This window comes from Bacillus rossius, chromosome 5, assembly GCF_032445375.1.
Source record: "Bacillus rossius redtenbacheri isolate Brsri chromosome 5, Brsri_v3, whole genome shotgun sequence".
NCBI classification, from domain to species: Eukaryota; Metazoa; Arthropoda; class Insecta; order Phasmatodea; family Bacillidae; genus Bacillus; species Bacillus rossius.
Window position 1 is genome coordinate 84,055,767 of NC_086333.1, and position 16,675 is coordinate 84,072,441.

The 16,675-nt window shown below is 36.7% G+C and overlaps 1 protein-coding gene across 1 annotated transcript; it reads right to left on the reverse strand.

Moving 5' to 3' along the window:
• Nucleotides 1-227: 227 nt before the first annotated feature.
• LOC134532166 (ribonuclease H2 subunit B) lies at nucleotides 228-16,538 on the reverse strand. The gene is made up of 7 exons (XM_063368543.1): nucleotides 16,068-16,538; nucleotides 15,643-15,796; nucleotides 13,378-13,474; nucleotides 7,227-7,341; nucleotides 6,676-6,843; nucleotides 4,906-5,162; nucleotides 228-3,056 (listed from the first exon to the last, which is right to left on the reverse strand). Exons 1-7 carry the CDS (start codon nucleotides 16,159-16,161, stop codon nucleotides 2,967-2,969), a joined length of 975 nt encoding a protein of 324 aa, XP_063224613.1. The 5' UTR covers nucleotides 16,162-16,538; the 3' UTR covers nucleotides 228-2,966.
• Between the last annotated feature and the right edge of the window lie 137 nt (nucleotides 16,539-16,675).

Consider the following 16,675-nt stretch of genomic DNA (forward strand, 5'->3'; position numbering starts at 1 on the left):
CTGGACAATATTGACATAGATTAAATTATGTTTTTTTTTTGTCTAAATCAGTTACATCTGACATAAAAGGCATGGGAAAGTATTATATAAACCAAAATATTTATAAAAAAAATATTTTTAGAGCAAATACATAATAAATAATCCTGTAAATATTTGTAAATGCTTGAAACTATTTAGTTGCTACTCATCGCAGTACCCAAAATTTTTAAAATAAATAAAACACTGAATACATAAAAACTCATTTATTATTGCAGTCTTCAATAACAAAACTTAGTCTAAAACTATTAAAAGAAGTAGTAAAAAAAACAAGACAAATATTTTTTTTAAAAAAATGCATGTATTACAAGAACCACTCAAGACAAACATCACATTTGGCCACACACACACACACGTGATTGTGACAACTAGTTTTAAATAAGAGAGCAGCACAAAGTATACTTGAAACAAACTTTTAAATGCTTTCCTTTTGATTTTCCATTGAGCTACGAGTGTGGTTGTGGAACTCTACATATTCACCTTCAACATTAATTAATATGCACTGTTCTTCACTTACAGAGGAAAACTAGGCTACACTAAAACTTAAACTGCAGAAAAAAAATAACTCACTGGGAACATAGTAATTAAAAAAAAAATATACAATTCAAACACACCAGCCAACATCCACACCCACACTGCACCCAACAACGCAAACACGAAACGTTCTAAAATTCAAAGGGGACACCTCAATCATATTTAACACCAAAAATTTGTGTTTTAAACATTTTATGTTAACTCGGGGCGAGCTTCGTGGCATCACAAGCACAAAAACAACCAGTAACCCTGCAGAAATAAGGCAATGATAACACTCGAACTTCTCATACAACAATACTCCAATCACAGCCCTGAACGCACGCTGTTCCTCTGCACTGACATCGCAGCGGGAGGCGTCCTGACGAGGTCTCTACAAACTACCGGATGTTTCCGCAGAGAAGCAGGGTTTAACACACCAGGTTCCGCTCAGCCAGTCTCCAGCAGACAGAACCAAGGTCTACAAATAACTACTAACCAATTATGCACAGATTCCAGAAGCATGGCAAAGAAAAACCTCAATACCCAACCTGAATAAACCTTGATTTTGAAAATTTTGCAGTCACAAGAAAACAAAACAACTAACCTAGTATAACTTGTAACACTGACTCATGCACAATAACGAACCACAGGAAAAACTAATAAATTAGTACCATCATTTTAGTGTGCATTTCTAATTAATTTTCACAGAGACTATGAGATATGCGATGATATGATTACCACCAAAATGAGTCGGCTAAGGTCTGGGACGGAGCAACACCCCTGCCCCACCCTGTTTGCAACGCAGGGGCTACACAGGGTTACCAACCCCGAAGCACGGATGACACAGCCTGCAGATTGGTGATGCAGAGCACACTTGTCATTAACCAACAGTGTGGTCTAGAGTGAGCACTAATTCCTGCCCCTCGCTCACAGCTGCTTTTCCAAGAACTAGCAACATTGCTACACGCAGCTCAAACAACCACATTTGTGTCTAGCATCAACACTATTTATTCCAGTAATTCAACACACACAAGTCAATTTTTGTCACAATGTCAGTAAACAAAGTGACTTTTCCATGATGGTTACATCTGCAGTGAAATTTCTTAATTGTTATTATGTTTGCGAAGTTGTAAAACCACCACTTGAAATTAAATACACAAAAAAAGCACAAATTCAGGACCTCAGACTAAAAACATGTATTATGTCAACTAGGGGTGTGAGAATATTTGCTAACAAGAATAGTTGCGAATAGCAATTAATATTCTATTTGCATTCAGCGGTCGAATATCAAAAATAAAAATTGTGAATATTTACAAGCACATCTGGTTATTTTCCATTTGCTTAAAGCAATTTGTTTTGAACATAATTTCAATGTTGTAGTTTCTAATCCATCAATATATTAATGTGTACCACAATGCATGTTTAAAACATTTATTCCAATAAATTCAAATTATTTGTCTTAATTAAATCCACATGCCGCGGTTACTGGACTGTAGTAAATAAACACGGAGCCATTTCCAAAAGAATTGGAACATTAGCAAGAGTGCCAACATCTACAAAATTTTTGATGAAAGTTTGCAATCCTTTGTAAAATTTTAAAATTAACTTTTACAACATTTGAGTATAACCTTTACTGTATTTCTTTTTATTATCACAGTTAATAAGGGAGGTTTGTCCATCACCACTGTTTGAGGTAGCAAAGAATTTAATTTCCCATTTTCAAGCTATTTATTTCTTTAACCATTTGGTATCTTGGTAAACGAACAGAACAACGATAATAAAATCTTCAATATTTTCATCTCGTCTTTACGGTGAAAAGTTGTACGTGATTCGCTACTGCGTGAAAAATGCCATTAAGTGACCATAGCTTTTTTAGTAGTTTTATTGATTATAAGAAAAATCTATGAAAACTTGGTACAGTACACGGATACAGACGTAATCTTTAAATATGCATGTAGTCAGCTAGATAGGCCTATCCTCCATTGTGTTTATTAAAAATATAAAAACAGAAAAAAAGTGATGGAGAGTAAAGTTCTAGAAGTTTGAAACAAAACAAACAAACAAACAAACAAAAAAAAAAGCAGACTACTTTACTTCTTTACTAGCAACTATTATAGTTCAGTTAGCATTCCATAATTTCTTAAACCACATTTAAGAAAAAAACATCCAGACACCGTGGTGTCTGGTTTCTTTCAAATTAAGTTTCAAGGAACAGCAGATGTTGCCTTGCTACCCGAACCTCTCTGCTGCATGTGCATGGACTACTCGCACACCCCTAGCGGCCAGCCAACAGCACGCGACTGCCACGAGGCCCCCCCGGTGGACAACAGTGAAATGCTACACGAGTCCAGTTCACGTCGCGACGTCGCTGCACACTTCAGGACGAGGAGCGGTCGTCGCACTGCGTCCGCCGCCCATTATTTCTTCTTGAAGTACGACGACAGGTGCTTGGAGCCCGATGCGGACTTTGCCCGGGCCTTCTCTTTAGAGGAAACAGGCTTCACTGCCTGCGGGCCACAAAGCAACACCCATCACCACTTCTGCCGTTCTTACAACTGAACACACCGGGCTGGCCTTACAGACATTCAAAACATTCTTGTTATATTTAAACCTTAACTATTCAAATCACAGGGAAAAAAAAATTTTTGTAGCAAAAAAAAAATGTTCTTTTAAAAGAAAATTGTTTTACCACTTTTTGTAATGGGCATAAAAAAATTGTGGGTAGATTTAATCTGTGTACTTAACACCTGATAAGCACCGTTGTTTGGTTACCCGTTTACTTCTTAAAAAAATGCAATAATAATACTGACCATTTACTAGAAATATGTTTATCTTTAGGGTTGGGTCGATTCCACATTCCTTCAATTCTGATTTTCCACAATTTTCCTCGATTCCAGTTTGATTCCGATTTCAATTCCCTATCTTTGTTTCTGAATGAAACTATGGAAATTCAAACAGAAGGTTAACTTACAGAATACAACTTAAAAAGTCTAAATTTACGTACATTTTCTGAAAATTTACATTTGAAAAGCTTGCAAGTATTGTGAAACACATAATTAAAACTTATCAAAATCCATGATTTTGTCTTCTTGTGAACTTCCTCTCTCCTGCCATTATGTTTAAACGTCCTGATTGATGTGTTTGTATTGATTTACGTCCATGAAGGTTTGCATTGAAATTAAAACACTGATCATGAGATATTTTCTGTTTATCGCGATTCAAATTCACAATAGATTTAATAATAACAAGATATCGTGATAATGGAAAATGAAACATCAACACAAACGTGCTTTTTTTACAAAAGTGTGTTTACACACAAGAAGCAACATGTTATACACAAAAATAAATCTCTGATATTCAATTTAATGACTTTATATACACGTAAATCCAATTTGAAATTTATTTTAAGCTAAAAATATGTATGTAAAAGTATCAAAAATATAACATGAAATTAGCTTTAGCGTACAAAATACGGAAAAATAAAATGTTTATGAATAACATGGTTGACCAGTCTGCGTTAAAATATTTATTTCAACATGGCTTCATGATTTTTCTTCGACGTTCAAAGTGAAAGATATTATTTTAAGTCATTAATGTTGTATTTATGAAACAAAACTGTTAAAATGAAATATGTTTAAATGTTTTCCCGAAAGTACAGAAAACTAACTTTTGTTAGTACGGATGGTTGTGATCTAACCTTAAAATACTTTATCGCGTTTTTAGTATGTTAGTGCTAGGTGAGTGGCGTAAACATTACCCGCTTACTGGCTCGAAAATATGCAATTGTGGCAAGAATCAATTTATGTGAATCTATTTTACATCCAAATCATAGACAGTTCTTACAACCTGCCATTCTGAATATGATACAATTCCTCCTTACAGCTTGAGAATCAACGGTTTCGATTCCAACTAGAATCCGTCGAATCGAAGCACCGAAGAATCAACATGCCCATTCCCAAAAATAATTAATTTTTTGAAATAAACTAAACAATATAAGAAAGAGGAATTTTGGCATTGATGGTATTATACCTAGGTAAAATTAGGGAGAGTTGTATGTCACCAGAACGAGTGTGGAGTCACCAAGGATTGATGAGGGGTGAGAGTGAGGCAGTAACAAACTGCATAGAAGCAGAGAGTCCGTGTCCACACGGCCTGCAGCCCCCCATGGTCGCGGAAGTCCCCTCGTCTTAAGAATCCATCTCGCAGGCAATGTTGGATATTTCTTCAACTCGTCATTACTATTATTTTATCACAACAGTCGTTTCGCTGTTGTGCACATAAATTACATTGCTTGAGTTCCAATATATACAAGTGGATCACAGGTGCCTCCCCCTCCCAGTGCGGTCCACGGCGTACCTTCTCGGGCTTGGTGAGGTCCAGCACGCCGCCGTTGCTGACGTCGTCGGCGCGCGGCTTCTTCGGCTCCGGGGCGGTGCTCGGCACGGACACGGGCACGGGCAGTGGCGGGGGCGGAGAGGCGGCCGTGGCCCCCAGCTTGCGCTTGCCGTCGCGCGGCGCCTCCTCGGGGAAGCCCAGCTGCCGCGCCAGCTTCGCGCTCAGGTCCTCCATCAGGTAGTCCGACACGATGCCGTGCGCGTACTTCAGGTACAGCTCTGCGCACACCGCACACCGGCCGGTCACCGACCACCAGGCAGCACGTCTCCTAGTGTCCTAGTATCTCACCACATGTCAGGTATCATTATCCTCGTAGTTTATTTATTTTATATCATTGAAAACCTGCAATCTTATTTCAAGTAAACATCCCAGCATCATAGTGTATATGCAGTATTGTTCTAAATGAAAATGTTTTTGTTTTCACATATTTTCCAAGTCAAATATTCTGTTTAGTCATTACCACACAAAACACAATTCTATCATTATTTTTGTCATCTATCGAAATTCCAACTGTAATAGTTATTTTGCAACTACCCTCTTTTATCGCATAAAAGTCACACCCATATTCTAGGGCGTCAAAATTTGGATAAATAAAACCTCTTGCGTAAACGTACAATAATGTTTATGGTCCCGCTATTAGATTCTGAGCGCTTTGTGTGGGTATTTTTTCCGTATAAAACGATGTATTTTAAAATATAAATCTAATATTTATTCGGACATTACCACTTACTTAATTAATTAACGAAAATACAAAGTTGTCTGACGCGAAAATTTTCTTTTATAAACGTTTTTAAACATTATATCGTTAACCTTTTCGTCTGCGTCACCGCGGTGTACCGCGTACAAAATTGTAGCCAGCGCTCATTGCAATCATTACTGTTTGGTTATGTTGCTTCCGTATAGAGCGCGCACACGTAGTCGAATATCGATATCTCGCCGATTGCATATAACGCTCGCTCTCTGTCAGGTGCTGAGTTAACTACATTTGATAGCCCGCAATCTTTCGTGGTGTGTGTGTACTGCTACTATAGTTATGCGTTAGTTCACGTCAAAGATTTGGTTTGCATTCGCGTCACAGTTTTTGTTTTTCTATTTAAAGTTGAATGGTTTTAGTTGCACGACTTATTAATTTAAATTGTTTAGCGTGCTCTTTTAAACTTCTCTTTTTAAATAAATGTACTTTCCATGAATGGGTTTTGTTTTCATGAATAACTTTATCTAACAAATTTTTTTCTTGCATAATCGTCGCACCCCTACTTTTCAAACTTGATTTTAGAATAAAATGTGCGACGATTATGCGAGAAAACACAATACAATTTAAATTGAGACGTAGATGTAGTGTAACTCGGACTGCATGAGACCAGCATCCTCTACATTGCTTACGCGTTCGTCATGACCGTCTGATGGCAGTGGGTGCGTCTATTTTCGTCAATACAAACGCGATGGCCTCATTTCCGTCATAGCTTCCATCAATGATTTTCAATTCTATCTGAATAATAAAAATACTGAGAGCAACTTCAAACAATATTACACATATCATAATTCTAAAATCTAGTTAGACACACAACTAACTTTATTTAATTAATAAGCCCTGTTAAGCCCAAGACAAAGAGGAAAATTATTTTCACACCTTTAAAATGTATAAAGTTTCCTTAAAAAAATGATTGGCCATATTTTAGACACCATACAGTCTCACATGACTCAACTCTGTACCCTAACTGCGCCACTCACCAGCGTCAACGTCCTGCTTGCCGCTCTTGACGAAGCTGGCCGACACGGCTCCCCCCGACACGTGCACGCCCTTCTGCTTGAGCACCTCGGCCACGCGCTCCGCCTTGCGCTGCAGCCAGCTCAGCGTCTTCTCCTCGTTGTACTTGTACGCGTTCAGCTCCTCGTCCCCTGCGACCAGGCCGCCCTCCGTCACCGTCCGCCACGCGGCACCAGCAAGACACCGGCCACGCGTCACCAGCAAGACATGTGCCACGCGGCACCAGCAAGACACCAACCACGCGGCACCAGCAAGACACCAGCAAGACATGTGCCACGCGGCACCAGCAAGACACCAACCACGCGTCACCAGCAAGACACCAACCACGCGGCACCAGCAAGACACCGGCCACGTGTCATCAGCCAGACACCAGCCTTACATGTTTGTGCCCACCACTAAAGGTCCATGACTGTTGGTGGGCGTGTAACAAAAACTAATAAATAAATATATATTTGATTATTTGTACCTTTCAATAAGCTATCCTCACTAATGACGGGAGGGGACACGCACCCACCTTTGCGGTCGGCGACCTGAGCCAGGTGCTTGAGCCCCGCGGAGCGCAGCAGCCGCTCCGTCTCCGGGAACTCCTCGTCCGTCAGCAGCTGGTCCAGGGGCACCGCCTGGCCCGCCTACAACGCCACGCCACCCTGACACCCTGACACTGCGGTGGTCCCCGGCACCACATCGTGGGCCACTTGCAGAGACAACATTTCCTGGCCAGTTTCATAACAACTTACATACGCAAAAATATGTACATACCAAGAAAAGTTTCCTTGATCAATTACTTCAACAATCTATGGCAAAGTTACATACAATGGAATGCGTACATAAAATAATACCTTGTTGTGCGAAAATTGCCAGGGCCGAAAAAACTGCCCAATTTTTTTTTTTCCGTTTTCAAGACAGTTTTTGTTACTAGCAGCGCATTCTACCTTGGTCTAATGAAGTGTCCTACTATCTAGTTCCTTTTTCTGTTAACAGGTAGCAAAAGTGCCCTACTATTTAGTTCTTTTTTCTCACAACAGAGAGTATGAGTGTCATACTGCTGGACATCGCACAACATAAGAAACCACGTTTTGCTGGATTTCTTTATTCTAAAGAAACACTTTCCCTTTTGAAAAAAAAATTGATTCTTTTATATCATGAAACTGTTTTCCGGCAATTTCTAAAAATCTATTTTTTCAAAGTTATGACAACAATGGTTCATTTTAGGTAAACGAATATGTAACTACCAGTTTCGTGGATTACAAATTGCGTAGGATTTTATACCTTTGATTATTCTGCGTTGAAAATTATTATTGTAGTAGTCATAGTAAACACGTTTTCCCACATATTTCTCAGTGGAAAGTGATGGTACTCTGTTTCAAACTAATACTACCGCGAAACTTTGTGCGATCAAGGCTTTTGTTCTCGTTTTCATAATAATGTCTCGGAAAATAAGTTACATTGCGGGTAAAGATGAAAAAGAAATGCTCGACTATTTTTATTCGCTCGACAGTGATATTTGTGAAAGTGATACAACAAGCGACAACGAAACAAGTACTGATTAAGAAGAGCATTTACCATCTACTTCAAACACACCGAGACTTACTCCAGTGGCTGCGGGTAATTATATTACAGCCGGTGCATCACTTCGTACGAATTCAGGCGATAGTTCAAGTGATTCTTCGGATGAAAATGAACAGACTGACGTAAATAATATAATCAGGTCTTCTTGTGAAAACGTTTCATCACCAAAACACAACATACCCCAGTTTTTAGAAAATGCTGGACCAAAACATTTACTGCCTCGAAACTCGAAGCCCAAAGCATTTTTCCAGCTAATGTTTACTTTTTCCTTGTTACAGCTTCTGGTGAAGGAAACCAATAGATACGCTCAGCAGTTTTTATATTTTTAATTGAAAAAAAAAGTGATAATGCAAAATGCTGATCAAACCAAGTCAAAAATTTTCTTCTTTTCTTTCTTTCACCTAAATTTGTATAAAGGCATACAATAGTTATGCATAATTTTTTAATATCATTTACTTTTTAAATACATTAATAACAGACTTATAATAATTTAAAAAATTATGAAGATTCAAAATACACTAAAAAGTTGGAGTTAGGCTAAGAGAAGATTTCATCTGAATTGTCACACAGTTAGAAAAGCAATGTTTTTTTTTCTTTTCAAAAAATTATTATTACAATAAATATTGGAAAAAATTACACTGCTATTATACTAACATATAGAAAAACAATTAAATAATTTAAAAAAAATTCAAACCAAAGAATATTACTGTCAAAACTACTCCCTATCCACATTACAATCCATAAAAAATACTTAATAATTTTTTTTAAATTTAAAATACAACCAAAATAAAATAAGATGAAAATTGTTATGTTTAAACATGAGAAGTGACAAAAGAAAACATTTATCTATAAACAGTAAATATTTCATAGTTATAACACAAAAGGTTAAAAAGTTATTAAAATTAAACTCTAGAGATGCAATTTAGTTAAAAATGACCTGGCACTATTAGCACTACCATCCTAGCAGAGGCTGGCACTAAGAGGGTTAAATATCGTATAAGTTGTCAAATATATGAATGATTTATTGCAATTCTGTATGAAAGTTTTGACTAGACTTGGAAAACATCCTCCTATGTGGAATATCAGGTTTTCAAATAGCTGTATACAACAATGGTTAAATTACTGATTTTTTATTTCAAATTTGTCTAGGACATTATGGAAAGCATTAAAACAGTGTTTAACTTATATTTGGAAAGATTTTATGTTTTCATGAGACACAATTTTCTTGTTTATATTTGACCCACTAACGGCCGTGTGGTCGGTGTTGTTGATAGCTACATACGTTGATATGCCTTAGAAGATGTCTCCAGATGACTTCGCTGATCCCTGATGACCTGGTTACTCAAATTTAACCAATATTAAACCATTTCTGCACATCTTATTTCCTCAGCAGTATTATTTGTACATCATACTGAACTGTGTAGCATGGCGTGAGCACTACAACTCCAAACATATTGTCCTTGAAATAAGGTCCAAACCACCTGTTGTCCGAAACCAATGAAACACACTCAGGAACTTCTTCCGGAAATACTGCTTGAAAGGTTTCCCCGATTCGATTAGCTGAAAAGTTATTAAGTTTAAGCCTTCAAAGTCCAAATTATTTGTGCTGTACAATTCAATTTGACCAGCATCGAAATTAAATCAAAGTGTCACATTGCAGGAAAGAGGTGGCATCACTGGATTTGACACGGGACTATTTATTACATTCGCTTAAGGGGCCCGCCTACCCGGACACACATACGGTGTGCAGAGCTTCAGGAAAAACAACATGATTTCAAAACTATTCATATCAGAGTGGGGTCTGCTTACGAAAAGCATTTAAGGGTTCGCTGAGGGCCGAAAAGTACTTTTGATATTGGATTAAGTTTTTAAACTGTATTTCTAGAAGAGTTAAAATGGCTTAAACGCATGTTTTCAGAGTAATTTTTAGGCGTAAAACAACCGGTACCGATTCTTGAAAGCACTTAAGGGACTTGCATTACACCTTTATCTTCATTTCTCCGTCATATAATGTTACGGTCACCGCTCAAATTTCACAGTTATCCTGTGACGACGAGACGAATGCGCGCCAGTTCAGAGACTTGCGCTTAGAGGCTATACCGCGCTGGAAGCACCAGCGAGCGTCGCGCTTATCATCCCGCCTCACTAACACACATACACCCCTGACGAGGCGGGCCCCTTAAGAAACAACACCGTCTAAAGTAGGTACCCTTTTTTTGAATTAGTTTTTTTTGTTTCTCCATGAAAAAGTAAGCATTTGGTGTCTACTCGCAACATGTTTCGCCAAAAATCCAACAGAATACGCTGCTATGGTCTTTTTTGTAACACCAGCTATCAGCGAGTTCCAGCTTGGCACGTGACAATATGCTTGAAGCATGGGTGTCTTCGGGCGGATTGACAGCAGCAAAGGTAGGTTACAATATTCTGTCTTAATTCGAGCATTTTCCTCGTGCTAGTTAAAAATGCTGCAACACTGCTTTAACTTTTGGATATATTTATCTGGGTGTCATACTATGTGCAATCCTCCCTTTGGGGCCAAGGCGGTTGCGTATTCAGGATGTTCCATGTGCGAAAACGTCGCGGGCATTGCCGGGGGTTAGTGGTCTTCTTGGGTCTTCTTCATTCTGTCAATATTCCGCTCTCAAAACATCACACATCATCTTTAATAAGCATGATGTTGACAAGAAACTAAGTCAATTTTATCATTCATTTATTCATTCATTTAGTGTCACTAAAATTCTTAACCTATTTGGATTCAAGACTGCGACTACTATCAGTTTTAGAAGCCATTAATTCTTCAAATCACATTCCCTTATTGCTTAAGCCAATGCAAACACAGAGTTGCTGCACATTTTTGAATATGAAATAAATTCCTCGACTTTTCCAGGTTTTTCAGTCTATATGGAAAATTTTTCAGACTATTACATATGATTGTAAGTGTACCTGTTAATTTATTTGAAAAGTTCGTAAACACTAAACAGCAATTTTGTTCCAGCATATTTGCAGTAAGACCATCTGATAATTTGTACCTATTAGAGATGTCTTCAAGATCTCTCAACATTATTTGGCCTAAGTACTCTTTTTAATGAGTGGTTTAATTATATTCATTTATACTTCAAGTATAATAAATAAAGTAACTGTTGAAAATGTACCAAAACATGAATTTTTAACACACATATGCCTAGACTCACAATTGAAAATACACACAATTAAAGAAAAAGATTAAATTTGAATTTGAAAAGTACTTACACATTTCAAAGAAGTAATGGTAAAGTTGCTATTTTGTAAGTTTAAAATACTAAAGATATAAAATGTTCATAGACTGTACAGTATTTCTGACATTTCAAAATGGTAATAAGTATATACATACAACCCCATACAACAAAAATAAAAACCTGCAATAAGTAGGTAAAAAAAAGTCATTATTCACATTTCAAGGGTGATGCTTAGCAATTGAAGAGATTTCACCTTCTAATAGTTGCGCTTCCTTCAGAGCCTCTTCTAAAAAATTTTTGTTTCTTTACTTGCAACTATTGAACTATTTGCGATTACAGCCAGGCTACATACAATCACAGTGTGCTGTGGAAGTCACAGGAATTTTTCCATCTATTTCTCGCATCGATTAGGCAGTCGAAATTGCTAAGTATAAGTCTCAATGTACATCATAACAAGATCAGTGCCTATTGATTAGTCAAAATCTCAGGACATGCAATAAGATCTACTGTGGTTTGTTAAATGCCATCTTGTCTGTCGTGTTTGCGGTGTGACAAGAGTAAAAAATTACAGGAGAAAACAAACATATTTTCATAAACAATTTGAAAAATTTATATTTCAACAGCGTGGGAGAAAGTGTGTTGTTACATAAGTATGTATAGTAATTCCAATAATATTTTTGATTTCTCTGACTTGTACACGACTTTTCCAGGAAAGATGGAATTAACACACCTTGGTTTGCCAGTGATGTGTAAGCATCTAACAATAAGGTTGCAAATAAACTTATAACACGAAACTCTGACACTAAATTTAACGTAGAATTATTTAAAATAAACCGTGTGATAAATATATGAAAATTGTGTTTCCTAGTACATTTATTGATGCAAATCACACGTAGTTTCCGGAACCGTTGCTTGAATTCGCTGCCAGAGCAGCTAAGTCAACAATTCATTTGCCGACCAAAATTTTTAACTATATAATGAAATAATTTTTAACTGTATACAAATATTTAAATTTTTTAATAAAATCCTAAAATAAATATTTATGATTTGCGTTTTATATTTTAACACACAAAATTAGGTAATTCCGATTAATTTATCTCTTTTCACATTGTATTCTTGCCTCTAATTGCAAGAGTGAACGTATGTGTAATCTGAGCCTGGAATGTGACTTAAGACCTTCTTCACCTCAAGGTACCGTCAATATTGCTGTCACGAGCTGGTAGCCTCGGTATTTGCTCAGTCCTGCTACAATACTCAGGTACATTGCTCGCATATTATAACTTTACCCATGCCGAATTTATATATATCATGCTTTGTAACAATCATATTAATGTTCTATTGTCACTTAGAATTATCACAAATATTATTCAAAATATATATATAATTATTAAGCTCTATGATAACAAACAAAATGGCCTGGGCCTGGTATATTATTCCAGTTCTTAGCAGATTCCAATTTATTGCAATACCTTCCAATCTATAGTAAATTTTTCAGGTGCGAAATATAATAAAAATTCTCAAGTCTCTTGAAAAAGGGGGTTGTCTGTAAAGTCAGTTTACTGACGATAATTTTACGTGATAAAGTCATAAGAAAACATTGATGAAAAATTGCATACCTAAACCTGTTTGATATTATAGAAGATTTTCTCGCACGGTGGTTGGCCGGTTCTTGCACGCTCTGCTCAGGCGGAACGTGACAATGAGTCATGCTTTTTAGTGCGTGCAGCCGGCGTTCATCGATTTATAAGACGTTATCATGTCAAAAAACTGTTTTCCCCCATCGATCTGCCAGAAGATTTTCGAAATGTCCTGTACCCAAGCTCCCCCACGAAGCGTGCCACACAACACAACTGAACCAGATACCAGCTGCTGACCACGCACCTTCCTCAGGTACGGCAGCACCAGGAAGATGGGGTCGATCGGGGTCGACAGGTGCATCTTGCCGTCCGACTTGACCGTCTCCTCGATGAACCACGACCTGCGACAGTCCACGGCTCGACACAGGCTCTCTTGCTGGACAGTACAACACAGGAGGGCCGCTAACTGAGCCATCAACTGCTAGAATTATTCATTTGTGGTTTTCTTATGGCACATTATCATGTTACTAGTACATTTTTATTACTTGTGCACCTTTAAAAATTTTCAAATGTAATAATTAACATAACATAACCTCTCTTTTATGATTTACATACAATAACCATGCTACATTTCCAAAATATTATTCTTTTAATGTAAATCAGCACCCCACTGCCTGCTGCATATTTTTTCCCCTTAACCTTCAGATTAATTTTCTTACGTTAAAACATAAAGGATGCCAGTGTTTTAAAATTTGACAGACAAGTAAAATAAATGTTAGTTATAACAACACAATTCTAATAAACACTGTATCAAAATTTACTAGAATCCACAACCTTGGCCAACTGTTCCTGCAAGAACACAACTTTCGAGAAAAACAATGACTGCGACCTTGTTTCATACTCTCGCTTGTCATTTGTGTTCCATGTTTGGTATAACTGGAGCCAACATTTGGTGCTGTCCATAGTTTAACCAAATTCATTATTTAAAAAAATTAAGATTTTGTTCTTACTGTTTTTATTTCTATGAATATTTTCCACCAGCTGATGCACCCATGTTTCACTAAATAAATCAAAACCTGTTCCAGCCTGAAAATTGGTAAGTAAATAGCCTACTATTATATACCTTAGACTTGTATTAAAAGGTTTTCAGATTTTTTTCTTCGGCAATTTATATTTTAAGAAAAATTATGGTGCATGTTATTACAAACACATTAAAACTTTAAAATATTTTATTAATACACAACATTAAAGACATATGCATACATTCTGATTATTCAGTCATAAAAATTTGATGTCATTCGTATTTAAAAACTGTAATATTATATGCTCATGCTTGGGTGACATTTATCATTTGGTTTAAGTGCTATTAAGACAAATAAATTTTTTTAGATGAGTCCATTGTTGGTCCATTATGAAACTTTGTATATAGCTAGCCTATTAGTATACAAATATTATATGGGTGATTTTGAGATTTTCAAAGAAATATTTGTTAACTTATTTAAGCTATTTTAAGTTAATTAAAGTTGATGAAACAGTCATGTTATATATCAGGTTAAAGCCCATTAAAAATGAAGATAATATAAAGTTTGAGCGCTCTAGGTATAATAATTTTTAAGTCATTAGATTTTTATTGTTGAAAAAATTTTTGAATGCTATTATTAAAAAATATTAGCGAAAAAAAAAAATTAAATAGGTTAGCAACATAAAAAATACTTTAAAAAAAAAGTGGATCGTTGGTTGGGTTAGTACAGCTACATGAAAAATTCTTTGAAATCATGAGGATGGTTGTTATGGTCAGGATAGCTACATCTTAAATTGGTAATTCCTAAGTAAAAATATTTTACAGTATTTAATGTTTTGAAGTATTTTTAATGCAGGTAACCTAACTTAATTGACCATTCACATATTTAACTGAAGTTCTCCAAATCATACACACACACAAACCCACACAGGAAAGTAAAAAATTTTGACGGCCACAACAATAGATGCAGGAATGAAATGACACTCAAATATAATATGTCACAGCTACTTTAGTGCACAAAATGCTACCCTCAGAGCAAATCACACGCTTCTCTAAACAATGTAAATTTTTCGCTCCCATTAGAATCATTTATTGCTACTTTAAATGCAAATGTCAGAAAACAAAGATTGCATAATGCAAATGGACATTTATAAAAACTACAAACAGAAAATATAACATTAAGATTTGCCTTGTGATTGCAAAACAATCATATTAACTACTTTGACTATCAAAACAATACCTCTGTTTACGAAATTTCTCCAAAAACAAACAAAAGACTCACACCAAAAATGAAAGAAAAAAAATGGCAGCAGCCACGTAAATGCACTGGCTTTTTAAAGTGAGGTATAAACTGTTATTTCTCAGAAACCAGCAGGAAAACAGAAACGTTTTCAGGGTAAATACAGGTACTTACGTCTAATGTGTTTGAAAAAAGAATATTGGAAATATTTTCTTTACCATACTAAAAAGCCCCCCTGTAAGAATATTACGGGACTATGATTCAATGGTAGGTTAGCAGCAGCGCCATTGCAAGGTTACGGCAGCTACCTTCTGTTCTCGGAGAAGGTGAGCACCTCCTGCACCATGCCGTCCCCGGGACTGAAGAGGAACATCGCGGGCTGCCCCGTCTGCGGGTGGCGCAGCTGCACCACGTCGGGCGTCCCTGTCCCCGCGTACCCCTCCGGCACGTCCAGGGCATCGCCTGGAACACGACCCACGCACCCACCGACCTGCCGCTACGCCGCACTCCGTGTCAACAAAACAATCACCTATACTTACTTTCAAAATGCTCATTTCACAATTCATTATTCAATATTCCACATCATTTACCAAAATGCGGGAAAAAAATCAACCATTCGTTTTAATTTGCGAACAAAACAGCAACAGCTACCTTTATTGACAGTGACAATGAATCCTGCTCAGCCAACAGACGCCGACACCAGTAAAAAAAAAAAAAAAATGACGCGACATACCTTTAACGAGAAAAACCCATGTGTTCGAAGACTGCTGAGAATTCGAGTGAGTCGTTTTAATGCATTTCTTCGGCGATGCTTTTATCCTTGGCATAATGAAACTGTAGCACGACTTATTAAATTACAACAAAACTATCCAGCAGCCATTGCCCAGTCCAGATTGAGAAATCGCAGTCGCCTCTCAAATGATGAGAGAGTTGTGTTTGATGGAACAGGCTAGCCAACATCAACATATTAACACCATCAATCAATAGCCGTAATTTATCATTTTGAGTTTTGGATTTATTGAATGACCTTATAGTTATGATTGAAATTTATTAGCCCATATAACTATACGTAACACTGAAATACGGTCTGAAGCCATCAATGAGACCGACTATATTCAAGAATTTTAGAAAAATACAAATTTGTTGTTTAACGGCAATAACCTACGGAACACCAACACTGTAAAAAAATATTAGATCAAAAACTAATAAAAACAAACATAAATACATAAGCATAGTCAATACATTAAAAAAATTGATAGGCTTTCCACGGGTGGGCTAATTTTGTGAATATATTCTTGTTTCTGTGCAATTTACTACATTTACTTACATAATATTATTGGC

Coding starts and splice junctions, on each gene's coding strand:
- LOC134532166 (XM_063368543.1), bottom strand. CDS start 16,161: ATGCCAAGGATAAAAGCATCGCCGAAGAAATGCATTAAAACGACTCAC. Junction 15,797..16,067: donor ATGGGTTTTTCTCGTTAAAG/GTATGTCGCGTC, acceptor GTCGTGTTCCAG/GCGATGCCCTGGACGTGCCG. Junction 3,057..4,905: donor ACCTCACCAAGCCCGAGAAG/GTACGCCGTGGA, acceptor TGTGGCCCGCAG/GCAGTGAAGCCTGTTTCCTC.